Source organism: Musa acuminata, chromosome BXJ3-7 (assembly GCF_036884655.1).
Source record: "Musa acuminata AAA Group cultivar baxijiao chromosome BXJ3-7, Cavendish_Baxijiao_AAA, whole genome shotgun sequence".
Taxonomy (NCBI): domain Eukaryota; kingdom Viridiplantae; phylum Streptophyta; class Magnoliopsida; order Zingiberales; family Musaceae; genus Musa; species Musa acuminata.
The window spans coordinates 10,174,361-10,188,938 of record NC_088355.1 but is presented as its reverse complement, the minus strand read 5'-3'; the positions used below and the strand labels follow the sequence as shown (position 1 = coordinate 10,188,938).

At 38.9% G+C, this 14,578-nt stretch overlaps 1 protein-coding gene and 1 long non-coding RNA gene across 11 annotated transcripts; one reads left to right on the top strand and one right to left on the bottom strand.

Annotated features, from left to right (window-relative positions):
• Nucleotides 1-135: 135 nt before the first annotated feature.
• LOC135643275 (uncharacterized) lies at nt 136-6,554 on the bottom strand. 10 transcript variants are annotated; one of them, XR_010498194.1, is made up of 8 exons: nt 5,989-6,554; nt 5,567-5,628; nt 5,377-5,442; nt 3,873-4,039; nt 3,703-3,795; nt 3,473-3,551; nt 2,016-2,164; nt 1,598-1,788 (listed from the first exon to the last, which is right to left on the bottom strand). It is a non-coding gene; the product is annotated as an uncharacterized LOC135643275 (long non-coding RNA). The 10 variants fall into 10 exon arrangements; XR_010498196.1 differs by having other exon boundaries at nt 2,016-2,151; XR_010498189.1 differs by adding an exon at nt 136-1,566 and having other exon boundaries at nt 1,682-1,788; nt 2,016-3,795.
• Nucleotides 6,555-8,028: 1,474 nt separating this feature from the next.
• Nucleotides 8,029-14,472, top strand: LOC135643628 (heterogeneous nuclear ribonucleoprotein 1-like). Its single transcript, XM_065160808.1, has 7 exons — nt 8,029-8,186; nt 8,272-8,593; nt 8,793-8,833; nt 12,322-12,485; nt 12,589-12,691; nt 12,763-12,932; nt 13,829-14,472. Exons 2-7 carry the CDS (start codon nt 8,304-8,306, stop codon nt 14,201-14,203), a joined length of 1,143 nt encoding a protein of 380 aa, XP_065016880.1. The 5' UTR covers nt 8,029-8,186; nt 8,272-8,303; the 3' UTR covers nt 14,204-14,472.
• Nucleotides 14,473-14,578: the final 106 nt, after the last annotated feature.

Here is a 14,578-nt window from a genome sequence, read left to right as displayed (position 1 = left end):
ACTCTCCTCGATTTTTGCTGACTACAACAGTTGGTGGTATTTATGATTCCGAATATATTCTGGAGTTAAATTGCAAAGATCGATGAAGTGCATAGCTTTCCATCCTCCATAGAAGCAGACGAGGGGCGATATACATCAGAGGACGTGTTCTTTATGTGTCACCAGCCTCCAGCGACGAAGACGACAGTACTTAAACCACGCAGACGCACACATGCAGGCACAGAGGGACATAGGCATTAATGGAGGGGTGAAGGGAGGAGGTCAAAGCTTTCACCGAGGATGGCGAGGGAGGGAGAAGGAATCTGTAACTAAGAGGCTACTGTTCCTGTCTTTTTAGAGCTTCTGTCACCTCGACCCGTGCGTGGGCGGTGGTCGTGTTGCTGCTGCTTCCGATGCCGAGGTGTGAAGAAGAATTGCAGCAGCAGGTACCACGAGGCGGTGGAGCACTGCACGCTCTCTCACCATGCTTTGCTTTCTTGTGAGCTTCTTCTCTTTGACCGAGTCCGTATACAGAGAAAGAGCTGAGCAGGGAGTGTTATCATTTGGGCATGAGTTCAGGTTGTCCTGTAGGTTATGAAGGAACATTTCTCTTTGCAACTTGAATCACATTGAATTAATCATGCTTGGATGTCTGATATAGCTATCCATCTTCTCTCAGCTGAGATGAAAACAAAGAAAAAGCCATTGACATCCATGATTCAGAATTCACGCGCAGTGGTTCGAAATTGCAGCATGGGACTCTGACAACTTTGGCCGTTTCCTGTCGGGCTCTTGTGGGTGAGCATATATTCACGTTTTCTGTAGCCATGTGACCATCACGCATTGTTATCTGCTACATAGTCAAACAAAACACCTTCACAGTCGTGCAACCTTACAATCTCAAGCTTCTCAATTAAGATCGGACAGAGAAAACAATTTGCATAAGAAGCACCAGCACCAGCACACACAAAAGCTAGCTGAGACTGCAAGAAGCAAAAGCTACCATTGCATTCTTTGTCTTCGAGCTTTTACTAATCCCTAGAAATGTTTGCGGCATGTGAAGAGGCGAAGTACTGCTGCTGTTCCATCTGATATAGCGGTAGTACACACTTCGGCTGTTGTAAAGGAAAATGAATGCAGCTGCCTTCACGCTCCTCACTCATCCATCCGCTGCATCTTCTTCTTCTGTAATCCTTTCGCCTAAAACTTATCTCAATCCCATACATCCTTCTGTGCTCTTTGGCTCTCAGTGGAGGACAAGAAAGAGGATAGTAGAAAGATGGCACAGGCAAAGGCTAAAGCTATGGCTGCGTTGGGTCTATCAACATGACGTGTGTGTGTCCTGTTTCCGTATGCAACCATCATCACGACGAACAGTGAAATCATTCCCATGGCTTTGGTGTTCGTTTGGGATGGGACGTCACGAACCCATGCAAAAAGGTTCTGACATCCACGCATCATCTACTCTCGGCACGGATCTCGATGCACCAATGAGACGGCGACGCTAATGATGCTTTCAGTACCTCATGTTCTTCCGCTTTATCATCACAGTGTAGTCGATGAGAGTTGCTCACAGTTTTCATGTTTCTACACAGTACAAATCCATAAGAAGTATGAGTACGAGTCGGATGAAGCTTCATCAATTTCGCCTGAATATAGCATTATTTATCTGTCGTTCTATTGTGCATATGCAATTAGATACCGGAAGTACATTAACTCGAAGAAGAGTCTCCAGTGAACTGCAAATCCAAGAAATCAAGCAAATCGATATCGACTGCTATTGCTTTCAGGACTTTGAGGAAGCATAACCTGTCAAATCAAAAGGAAAGTGTGTCACTAAAATTGCATACCAAACACTAGTGAAGACACTAATTGGGTTTACCTATTCAAATGGCACATCATAATTGGATTTCTTGAAATCAAGATTTTTAGAAAAAGAGAAAAATCTATGAAAGTTCCTATGGTACTTACTACCAACCTGCAAAACAAAGACTAGAAATGTACTCATTACATGAATCAGTATTAATATGAAATACCTGGAAAACTAGCGAAACTCATTATGGAATTCATTATCATCATCCTCGTTGGGAATAGCAGTGTACAAATACAAAAGGGTTTTCGATCACCTCCTTGTAATTTAAGCGACCATCTGTTTCTGTATTGGCCTGCAGACTGCCAAGAACTACTATTGTATATTTCAGCACAGCATGAATGACATGAGCTCTAGCAATCAAGCTGGAAATAGTTATAAGTGGATGCATGATTTGCAGAAGATAACTCACGTGAAATGTCATGGCACTGTTGAATACGCTAATGATATAATTGAAAAGGATTTTGTCATAAAATCATGGGATAAAATTGCCCAAAATAAACAGCCAGCAAGTTTCTAGAATTCTCATTCTACCTTCCCATTGCCCAAGTGAAATCTTATTTTAGCTTCCCCATCTTTTCAAGTCACCATTCTACCTATATATATCTGGAAAATTACAGTAACCACATGGTTTCATGGCATGCATTAAAGATAAAAAACCCAGATCTTGTATGTTACAAGCATGCCAAGATTCTGCAATTAGAGTTGCTATAATCTTTGTCTCACCATAAAGCAACTCAACAAGACACACACTGCGGGGTAGGGAGGAAAACGGGAAAACATCAAAAGAACCTTGCTGAAATGATCAATAGCAGGGGATGAATAGCTCCACCACAAAGAGATTACACTTCAGCAAATAACTTTACAGGAGACAGTAAAGTGCACCACTAGGAATATTTATTTGTGCCCCTCCACGACATAGTTTGGAGGATAACTGAGGAAGTCGATTGCACAAATCTGTGAGGTTTCTAAACAAACAATGGTAAGAGAAACAAACTATGCACCTCATGCTTGCAGAGATACAGATACTCAGCATCGAGGTCCCCTCCCCAACAGAACCCTACCCACACATGACAAAAAAAAGAAAAAGCTCACCACCTCTTCATTCTCCTAAAACATTATTTCACATGATGTTTTAAATGATGGTCCTTATCATGCATGTAAATATCTGATAAATTTATATGACTGGCTATCGATCAAACATCAACCTGATGAAGATAGTGCCAAATTCTGAGCTGAAGCAAATTTAGCCAAGAAAGGGAGATAACTTAAAATAAGAAATCACCTTACTGCCCTAAATTTATGTAACTGTGCATTCATCAAAATTTTCCTCGATGTAGGAAGAGTTCAGGGAGGAGACATGATAAAAAAGTCCATGACAATTATGAAAAATGAGAGCCTTTTGCATTACAGGCCTAAAACTACACCGCTCCAGTGAGCCATATGCAGAAAGAAAGGAAGATGAATCTTAACTTTTTACAGACTACCAACTGCAACAGTATAATTAAAAGGAAACGAAAACATCTGAGTTCTATACATGAACAATTACTGTAACAATTGTTGGATCATGAATAATAATTACACTTGCCATTTTTTGGCATTTGTTTTACTAGAATCCTGTACCTGCTTCCAGTAGTCGAAACAGCATGCTAGAAAAGAGAATTTTAGTCCTCTTCTTTTAGTCTGAATAAGGATAACTTTTCTGTTCATGAAAAGGAAATGTCTATGATATAAGGGGCATATCAGAGTCAACTATCAATTATTCTCTTGAACAAGAAATCCACATTATGAGCATTCTTATTTGCATACATGAAGTAGATAAAAATATTTCTAAGAATCTAGTCAACAAAGACCTCTGAGATACCACAATCAGCTTGTTGTTTTGCAAAGTAATGCTCTGGCAGGTGTAGATCACCAATTACAGATATCAGCTCATCTTCTGAGAACTGTAAATAAATAAATAAAATTACAAATAATTTCTGCCCTATATTTACAAAAGCATAGATAAATCCAATGCACATACCCATTGTTGCTGTGGTCGAGTTGTGAGAATAATTTTGTAGCTGGTGCCTCTGCTGAAGTATCAGTTCGTGTAAACTTATAAACATCATCATATCTCTTAATCAAGTCCAATAAGCCATTAAAATATTCTTGAGAATTAAGCTTTCCATCTTTTTCTTTATCACTTCCCTGAAAAATCAAACTAAAGCATGTTAGCAATAAATATGCCAAATAAATATTTCCCATATGAAACTAAATTACTAACTCGAACCTATAAGATTTTAGTGATTAAATGTGTGACTATCAAGAATGGTCATCAAGCCTTTTCCATCAATGGATACAGAACACAACTTAGTACTGAAACCATCCATGAAATATTTGATAGCAAGGTTCACAAGACTTAAGGTCAGTTAAAATCAATGCCGAATTTAGGTCCAGGATTGGTTTAGATCTACTGGATCTGCAGAATTCAATCATAGATTGCATTAGAAGCCAGACAGGCAAGATCAGTTGAAGTCCTGTCGGAAGCCAGAATTCCTCGCTTTAAAATGATTCTGGAGGGTTAAAAGAACATTCATAAAAAAAAAAATAGAAGACTAAAGAGAATACTACAACAGAGACAAAGCAAAATAGTTTAAGTGAAAGGCCCTTCCTGTACCTTCTCTGATATTGAAATAATCTTGATTCAAAAAGGAACTTTCCAGGACAACAGTGAGGCCAACGAAAAAAAGAGGAGACTGTTGGTCGATCATGACATTGTACACGCAGAACTCGCTGCAGTCCAGAATAAAGATGGATGGATATCCATAATGAATTAATATAGAATCTATTTCATACTACAGAAGTTAAAGATACCATAAGATAAGGAATATAGATTAGATTCTAAAGGCTTCAAGTAGTCAACTATAATTATTTGGGTTTTTCATATTATGATTGATTGTTCCTACGACAGTCACATCTTTCCTCCATATCCTTCTGCAACTCCCTAGGTCCAGCAACTATTACGTTCCTTCGAGTGCACTGTTGACCCACAGAAAAACAGACTAAAAGCAAAACCAGCACATCTGCATAACCTATTTTTGCATTACAGGCAATAATTACATCAATATTTCCAATATTTCGTTTGCAATTTGGTAATTTTAGCTTCATAGAATACCTATTGTAAAGCACGAATGTCAACAGAGATGGTATAATTTTCCACCCGTGGATAAAATCGAGAATGAAATTATTGGAATAGATATTTCTATAAATACAGAGATCTATCTTCAAAAGCTAAACTAGAAGAACTCAAGAAATTATTTGTGCTGGATAATCATCTTTGAACTGCCCATATCTCATTATGCAAAAAGTAACATCTGCATAAGAGGATTAAGATTAGCACAAGTGCTTCTACCTTCATAAGAGGAATAGATATTTCTATAAATACAGCTTATCTTCCCAATAAGGCATTAACAGAAAAACAAGCTAGAAGAATGATCAGCAAACAAGAGATAGCTGTACTTAATTAGTGAACTAAGTGTTTGCACCTAATTTCTTCCTTGGACAACCAGTGGATCAGTTTTGGATTGCTGGCGTCTGCTGAATGGAGAAAACTGCAGCCAAAAAATACTTTAAAAGAAGAATGAACCAGTAAAAAGAAATGTCGTACAAGAGGGTAATTGGCAAAATAACAGACTCATTAAACTCTGCAAAATTAAGATGATCATCGCCACCCACCTCAGAAGCATTGAAGTGATCTTCTTTCCACCAACCCACTTTATCATCAGTTGAATTATCATCTGCAAATATATTATGAAAGGACAGCAAAGCAATATATTCAGTTTAGATCTAAAGTCCAGGCCCCATATCTCTATCTATATGCATTACTAAGCTTCTATAACTATATAACAATCAAATGCAAGACGTGACACAGGATTACATGTATGGGTCTTCCGACCTTGTGCCATACAGTGAAGGGATAGTTTGCCCATAAATTTGAGTGTTCAATTATGTTCCTAAAACCTCTTGATTCCTAATGACGATAAAAAAATAATAAAAAAATAATAATTTGTCAAAAACTACACAATGGAGGAACCAGATCCTTTTCACTTTGACATTCTTCGCAGGGAAACCATAAACTCAAGATCTAGGCTGCTTACTCTGAAGCTGTAAGCCCACCATCTTCAAGGCGCTGGATTGCTCACATCTGTCTTCTTGAACCACCAGTGCCCAAGGGATCCCAATATCTGAGGCTCCACCTAAGCTTAAACCAAAAAAAAAAGCCCTCATTGTTTGTCTTTTCGCAACACCAAACAATGAGTTTCCAAACAAAAGGCTTCGGTTCCCAGTCAATATTCCATGAACTACATCCAGAAAGGATATCACATCGCAGGGAACAGGTCAAAGCTAGTTAACAGGGATGACGCTCAGGAAAAGGGAACCAAAACTCGATCTTGACAACGAAGAAATGGGCGCGCTCCCACTGGCGGTCCTCGCGGCGGCGCTTGACGTCAGCGATGACGGCGTCGAAGGGGATGCTGCGACGGTCGTGGCCGGGCGCGGCGAGCGAAGCTTGAGGCGGCGGTAGGGGTGGCTTGGTGCGAAGGAGAGGCGGAGTTCGACGAAGAACACCACGCTCAAGAAGATCAAGATGGGGGATCTCCTCGCTCCCTCTCCTCTTTTCCCTCTGCGGGGTGGCGATCAATCGCGTAAGATACGTGAAAACGGTCTCTAAACTGGGTGCGGCTATTGTGACTCCGTCAGGTAGTCATCACAGGAAATGATTCCGTTCCGCTGTGCGGGCCCGGATGAACCTTGACCCGGGCCGGGAAATCTTCAGCGTTCATAGCAACCTGTGGACCCACTATCAACCATTTGGAAGCACCCTTACACCGCTTGGTGTCGCGGCACAGACAGGTGAGCCGAACGTCGTGAACTCGACTAACGCCGCCTCTGCCGACAATGAGCTAATAATGCTTCTCTTTTGGGGTTAAAGTTGTGAATTCTGATCAGGCATCTATGATAAAACTAAAATTTAAATAAAAATATTTTAATATAATCTATACAGACCGAAGGTATTAACTAATTTAACTAGTGAAAATCTTGATGATTAATTACATTATATATGACTACATACTCTAAAGATACTTATACTACATTATATATGACTAAACTTAAAAATAGAATTGGCGAATCTTATGTCGTGACCGAGGCATCAACACGGTCGGATCCAATTCCGAGTGCATACAATCGCCCACGTGGAAGCTTGAATAGAATAGCTCGACGTCAAGTCAGGTAGGGTCGAAGCTCTGTCACCTAAGTGTGATCTCTCCCTTAATGGGTTGTTGTTTGTTTTCCATTGAGTCCCTACACAAAGGCCAGAGTTGAGAGAAAAAAATTTTAACTCGGTTCTCAGAAGGTCAAGTCAATGTTGAGTGTGGTTAAGTGGAGTTAAAGTGTTCGAGGTCCTTCCTCTGACTATCGGCTTTTATACATACAAATAAAGATCGATCGTACGTGATCTGTTAATGACGATCGACTCCTCAGGCGACCGACTTGTACCTCTCGTGCAAACGTCGACCGATTTGTATGAATTTGCGCCACACAATGTCATTCCAAACTTTTTAGAGTGACAATGTACTATGCGATGTCGTCTTATATGACGCCTGACAACACAGGAGGAGGCGTCCCATCTAAGTAGTCTGAGGTGTCACATTGTCATAATGTACCACATCAGAGCTTCTTCATTGATGTCGATGTAGTCGCTGACTATTATCACGTGCATAGTATCAGAATATGTCACATCAAATAAGTAATCATATTATTTTTTTAACCATAACTGATTAATCATACAATTGCTCCCTTATCTTATTATTGTTAATCTAAATAGACTCAATATCTCGTTGTTGTTACTCTACGTGTACTCAACTGTCTTTATCATTTATTTATTTTTTAAATAATACAGAGACCTTTGTAAGCTAAAATTAAAAAAATATACAGAGACATTTAGAAGCTAAAATTAAAGGTAATAGAGGTTGAAGATCTTATATAATCACTTACTAATGTTCCATGATAAATTCTGTGATTGATTGCAGAAAGCGGGTCTCGTCCGGATCCGAGAACCGGTCCGGTTCAATTAAGCCGTGACGACAACGGCCCGTTACCGCGGCGGCCCTCCTCTAGCTAAGTGTACGCAACGCCACAGTGTACTCGCCATCTTGTAGCCGACGAGCAGCGCTTCGAGCGGGCTCGCTAGGGTTTATATTTACCTCTATCTCCCTATTTTGACCCAAAATCATTCAATCTATTTTCCTCTTCGCGTCGCGCTCTGTCGAGAAATCAAGGCCTTCAAATCTAGGTGCAAATTGGGCTTTCGATCTCCTTCCTCTTGTGTCTGATCGATAGCGGAGAGTTTTAGCTCGTCAATCTTTTTCCCTTTGCAGGTCTTGTAGGCGGACGAAGCATTCTCTCGCCCATGGAGTTCGCCGAGGGGAACCCGAAAGGCGTCTGCGGCGAGTACGAGATCGAGGAGGAGGTGGAAGAAGAGGTCGAGGAAGAGATTGAAGAAGAGGTGGAGGAAGAGGAAGAGGAAGAGGAAGAGGAAATGGGAGGCGGAGGAGGTGTTCATGGTCAAGGGGGAGGAGGAGAAGGAGATGTTGAAGGGGATGATGATGGAGATGGGAGCGGAGAGCCTGTCGGAAAGAGGATGGATAATAGCGGCGGTGAGGAAATGAAGCAAGCTGATATCGGTTCTTCTTCGGCAGGGTTAGTACTGAGGCACTTAAGATTTGTGGTGTATTTCTGTTTACAGTAAACTGCGTGATCTCGACTTGTATTACTGGTGCTTGTGGTTTGTCTCTTAAATGGATGATTCTGTTAGTTAAATACAATGCATCTTGTTATTGATTTGTGAAAACAGATGCTAATTGTCTCCTCTTTTTCTTCTCTTTTATCATTTTCTTAGAAAAATCTTTGTCGGTGGCGTTGCTTGGGATACTACAGAGGGTATGTGCTGCTCCTTTATTGAACTCCCTTGTCGTGTTATTCTTTTTAATGTTCGGTGAGGTTTTTAACTCATATTTACTGGCAACTTTCTTATGCTTAAATGGTGAGTGGTTTTGGTGACTTCATTATCTAAGGTGTGCAATTTACTGCCAAACGGTTCATTTAATTGTGGGATAACCTTGGAAAATTCAACTGCTTTGGATGTCACCGCTAGTATGTTCTAATATTATCTAGTGGAAAGATTTCACAGTTTCCTTATGTTGTATCTTGTTGTAAGTGGTGCTTAAGAAGTTATCTAATGTTCCTTGAGAAATTGTCAATTCTAAACTTGGTTTAGTAGTTGTAATGTGAACATGGACTCAAGAAAATTGTTTGATGAAAATGTCTATTTAAAACATCCATTTGTGGTTAAGGGACATACCTCACCTTTGTGCACTTCCCAAATATTTAGATAGCTGGATGAATGATATTGATATGTGAACTACATTTTTAAGGCAGCAACAATAAACCAAACCTAGTTTTGCCAAAGTGTGAAATTCTTTACCAGGGATCTATACAAACTTTTCTTCTGGTAGGAAGGTGACTGATGACAGATAATATTAAGCTTTAGTTTATACAAATTTGAAGAATTCTGCAGTTGACAACTGTGTGCTTGATGAGATATTGTGAGTCCCTTACAGTCATTTCACTTCCTATTGTCCGTACTGCAATCCATTTTATGATTGTGATATTTCATTTTAGAAGATGAGATAAAATATTTGTTCTTAATTCAAGTGTTAAGAAATAAGTTTGACTGTTCACTTTTTGTTTAATATGTCCCTGATGACTAAATCCTATTTCTTAAGCACTATTCACTTCTAATAAGTTACCAGACGATCAATCGCCCATGGAAGTCGTTGAGTTGTTCTTTCCCTAGAACTTTTCGTGGCATGTTTGCTAAGGTTTAAAAGACCAGATTTGAAATTGGAACTTTAAGATGATGGATGAGGTTGTATTGGCAGAATTTTGATATTGCTCAATGCCAACAGTGAGTAATAGAACTCATCTGCTACTATTCCAAAAGTTGATAATTTGATTAGCTTAACTAGGTGGCCATTAGATTAATTAATGATGAAGTTGACTAGTTGAATTACATATAGCACCTGATATGAACAGTAAAGTGACAGGGTGTCTTACTATGTGATTTTCAAAAGGTTAATATCTTCATTGAATTTTTAAATAATAACCAATCAAAATAATGTAAATTTTAAGCTCAACATCCGGAAGTAAATTGGAACTTGTGTGGGCAATCACAATCTCTGGTACAACTAAATCTAAACAGTTTCAGTATCGTTTGTCTTGAATGCGAATCTTGCCTATCTCAGTAAACATGAAGAGCGCATATAAAGAAATATGGGCAGTTATCCTTTTATTTAGTTGAGCAACAATAAATTTGTTCATAGTTTATTATTCAATTCACTTTACTAATATATTTTAATTAGTTTTCATTTTCTGTTAGGTGTATGCCAAAGCCTAACACTCCCCACAAAAGGAAGAAAACATGAAAACAGAAAAGAGAAAATGTAATGATTGTTGGTTAATGTGGATTACTCTAATACTGTTGGTAATCCTCTTGACATCCTGCCGCCAACATAGCTGCCATATATTATGATTAAGACAATGATAGATCTTTCAAATTGTCCATGGCTGTATTCCAGTTATAGAGGAAATATTTTGCGCATAAGCCTCCAATGAGTGCCTAGGCATGAGGCACAGTGTGAGGCAAGTTAGGCTCTCCTGGGATGAGGCTAGAAGGTTCACCAAAGTGCAATGTGGGCACACACTTCATGACCCTTCGTTAAAGGCTCATATCCATTTCTTTTGTTGGATCTTATCCCTAATTAGTAAATCTCATCCTTGTTCTTTGTTTCTTAGTGTTAAACTGTTGCCTGTGCCTGCATATTTGCTGCTGCTACACTTCTTTCTTCTTTTGCTCTTTGACGCTCATAATTCTTCCTGGTTTTGTCCCTGTTCTTACTACCATTTGCTTATTTATGTGCCCTCCTTTACTACTTATTTTATGATAGATACTGCCCTTCTTTTATGTTATTTTATGATCATTTCATTGTCTACCATTTCAGCTAACGAATTAAGATTTTATCAGGTGATACTAATTTATTCAATCATGGCCCTCTCCACTCCTTTCAACTTTAGTCTTATTTGTATGCATTTTTGCTTGATGTATGCTTCACTGGACTAACATGTGCAGTCCGTCTTGCACCTCACTTCTAGGGGCCTTGGTAACTCAGTGATTTTAAGCCTTTGATAATTACATTGCCATGTTGCTTTCCTGACATATTGAATAAGTTTGAGCCTAAATATAGAAAGAATATCACTTTCTATAAAGGTCTGGTTTTAAGGAATGAATTGCCCATATTAGTACTACATAGAACATTTTGGACCCTGCATGAAGTTTCCATAGATTATGATAAATCAATGATCTGAAATCTGATTAAGCCATAGAAAATCAATTGTACAAGATTATGCAGGGAGCATATTTGTTTGCTTATTTTTATAGATTATGCATATTAAGTATGTTAAAGAAAATGTTGCAGAGATAAGACAATTCTGTTTTACTTTCTTGAAGCAGAACTATGATGTACTTTTATAAAATAGATATTCTGATGTGTTGCTTTTATCATGTGAAGTAAAATTTCAGGTTTTCACATAAAAAAATTAGATTGATAAAACCAGATTCTTGAATGAGAAACTCAATGAAATCAAGGAACCAGCAAGAATCTACTGAAGCACTAGTTGAATCAGGGTCCAACTGATAGAAATGATCCATCTTCACTGTTTCCCTAAACCTGACTCAGATTGAGTTAAAGATTTGTAGACCCTGCACACCATGACTAAAGTGGAGGGTTGTCACCCATTACCCTTTGGTTTAAAACCACTGTTATAAGTCAACTAAAAAAAACAATTGTGGAATGTGCCATTGTACTTCAGAAAACAATATATTCAGAGTTACTGTACGTATAACAAGGGTTGCAGGATGGACAAATGGTGTCACAAAATCTTTTTTGCGGTAAGTTAGATATATCAGATATTGAGAATCAGAGACATGAAATTATTTTTGGCTATTCAGATATGTCCGAATAAAAACTGTAAAAGTATCAACAAGGAAAGTTGAGTTAGGTATGTATTCAAGGAGAGAGAGGAAGAGCAAATATGACTAGTGAAGGTTACAGTTTGAGTGTGGTAAAGTTTTTGATTGTCTTTTTTTAACTTGGTTTTTTGGCGCCACTTGATGAGTAAATTTGGCATTGAGATAATCCATGATGTGCATACAGGGTCCCACACAATTTGCTTGCCATGGATTAGCATTTTTAAATATATATGCTTGATCCAGTTCTCTTACAGTTAGTAGCTTTTTTAAAGTCTTTTTTCCTGGTTTATATGTATTAAGTAAATTTCCAATCAGTTTACAAACTATTGTATCGTGGCAGAAACATTCAATGAACATTTCAGCAAGTACGGGGAGATCACTGATTCTGTGATAATGAAGGACAAGAATACGCATATGCCAAGAGGGTTTGGGTTTGTGACCTTTGCTGACCCATCTGTTATTGACAAGGTTCTGGAGGATGAGCATGTTATAGATGGGAGAATGGTGGGATTTATCTGAAATCTTTGGTTCATGATTTTCTTTTCTTCAAAGTACCTTCTCTGATTAATTTTTACTGATTGATTCTGCAAATCAATGGCTTGCTTAGGTAGAAGTTAAGAGAACAGTTCCAAGAGAAGATATGCCTTCCAAGGCAGGCAACAGAACAAGAAAAATCTTTGTGGGAGGACTACCCACTTCTCTAACTGAAGGTAGGAACTAGCTTATTAGTTGTGATCATGTGCCCCATCTTGGTAATTAATTTTATGATTAAAAAATTCAGATGAGTTAAAGGAGCACTTCTCCTTGTATGGTGAAGTCGTTGAAAACCAAATAATGCTTGACCATAGCACTGGACGGTCACGTGGATTTGGTTTTGTCACCTTCAAAACTGAGGAAGCTGTTGACAAAATTATTTCAGAAGGTAGAATGCATGATCTTGCAGGGAAACAGGTGAGTTGACCTTAGCCTACTTTTAATCTGGTATAACTTTTAAAATGTTATTCTCTTTCATGGTTCCTCTTTGTTGGTTTGTACTGAATAAGCATTGAAATTGAACTCCTCATGAAATTTAAAAACTGGAAAAGAAAAGATAGGTTTGTTCAGCTAAATATTTGCAGTTTTGTGATTCATGGTGTGCTGAAAGTTAGTTGGAATATCTGTACACATGATGGCAATTCTTTAATAAGAATTCACATCATGAGTCAACTGGTGTTGCATATGAATTTGTTTATTTTCTGTTTATAGTTATAGAACTGGGTGGTCATGCAGCCACTCAGATCTACCTAGAGCTTCATTATAAGTAGTCTTTGGTGCTAGTGTCTAAGCTCATAATTGCAGGTCATATCATTTATTAAACATTTCCAGTTGGCAAACAAAAATCTACGAGATCACAATTACAACATTAGAATTTTTTGTAATCGGACTTCTGCATGGCCACACATTTTTCTGAATATGAAACACATATAAAGTTCCTTTGTTAGTGGCGTGTAATTTGCAATACAGAAGATTCTGTGATTTACCTGGATTCCTGAAGCCTTACAGAGAATAATAAACTGTGTTAATCCTGTGGATTTACCTGTTATTGCTTGTATCTTTCAAGTGTCTGTGATTGGTTTTGCTGGAATCCCAGAGCCCGAGAGACAATAATGGACTGTTCTGTCCCCTGTGGAGTTAGCTGACACTGGTTTAGTATTTCTTTGGCAGCCATATTTACTTTTACTTCTTTCTGGATCTGTTCTGTTAATAGCAAAGTTAAAAAGTGACAGAAAATACCATCCATAATAGAGCAGTTTCCTGACATCAGACATTCTTTTAAAAGACATTACTCTGACTTCATGTAACCGCAGGTTGAGATCAAGAGGGCTGAACCAAAGAGATCAGGTGGCCATTCTGCAGTCAATGGGAGGGCTAGTCATGGTGCTGGTGGCGGAAGTGCACATGGATACCGAGGAAGCTCTTATGGATATGGAGGCAGTCACCGATATGGTGGCAACTACTATGAAGGTGGCACAGGCTATGGTTATGGCAGAGGTTATAACTATGGTGGCGTCCCTGGCTATGGTGCAGGCTATGGATCCAATTACGGCGGGCCTATGTATGGTGGAGGTGGGTATGGTGGTGGTAATCTATACGGTGGCCCAGGTGGATATAGTAATTGGTATGGTGGTTATGGCAGTGGCGGCCGGGGTTACGGGAACAGGTACCACCCCTATGGCAAGTGATATGAGGAGATTATTTCGGTTACTAGTGTAGTCATCGTACATGTTGATTTCCCTGACCATTAGCAGATTTCTTTGTCGCGATGGTTTCTTGTCCTTGGAGAACACATGATTGCCAATACATTTTTGCAACCACATATGACCCGAGGGAACAAATATGCATCATCCCCTTTATAATCTTAAGTCTCACCCCTTATTACAAATGCTTGAATGGTCCTTTCCAACTATGATGTAACTTTGACATTGTTGCTATGAATTATTTGTCTTTTTAACTTTCAGGTCACATACTCATTGGTCCCAATGAGTACGCTGCCATAGCAGCGAAGGATTTGTGGAGACCTTGCTATTAACGTCTTTCTTGCGTTGCCATTATTCCGA

What these genes read in the sequence shown, in the direction of transcription:
- LOC135643628 (XM_065160808.1), top strand. Translation starts at nt 8,304, where the DNA reads ATGGAGTTCGCCGAGGGGAACCCGAAAGGCGTCTGCGGCGAGTACGAG. An exon ending in TGCTTGGGATACTACAGAGG is followed by an intron (nt 8,834 to 12,321) that starts GTATGTGCTGCT and finishes GTATCGTGGCAG; the next exon opens with AAACATTCAATGAACATTTC. An exon ending in ATGATCTTGCAGGGAAACAG is followed by an intron (nt 12,933 to 13,828) that starts GTGAGTTGACCT and finishes ATGTAACCGCAG; the next exon opens with GTTGAGATCAAGAGGGCTGA.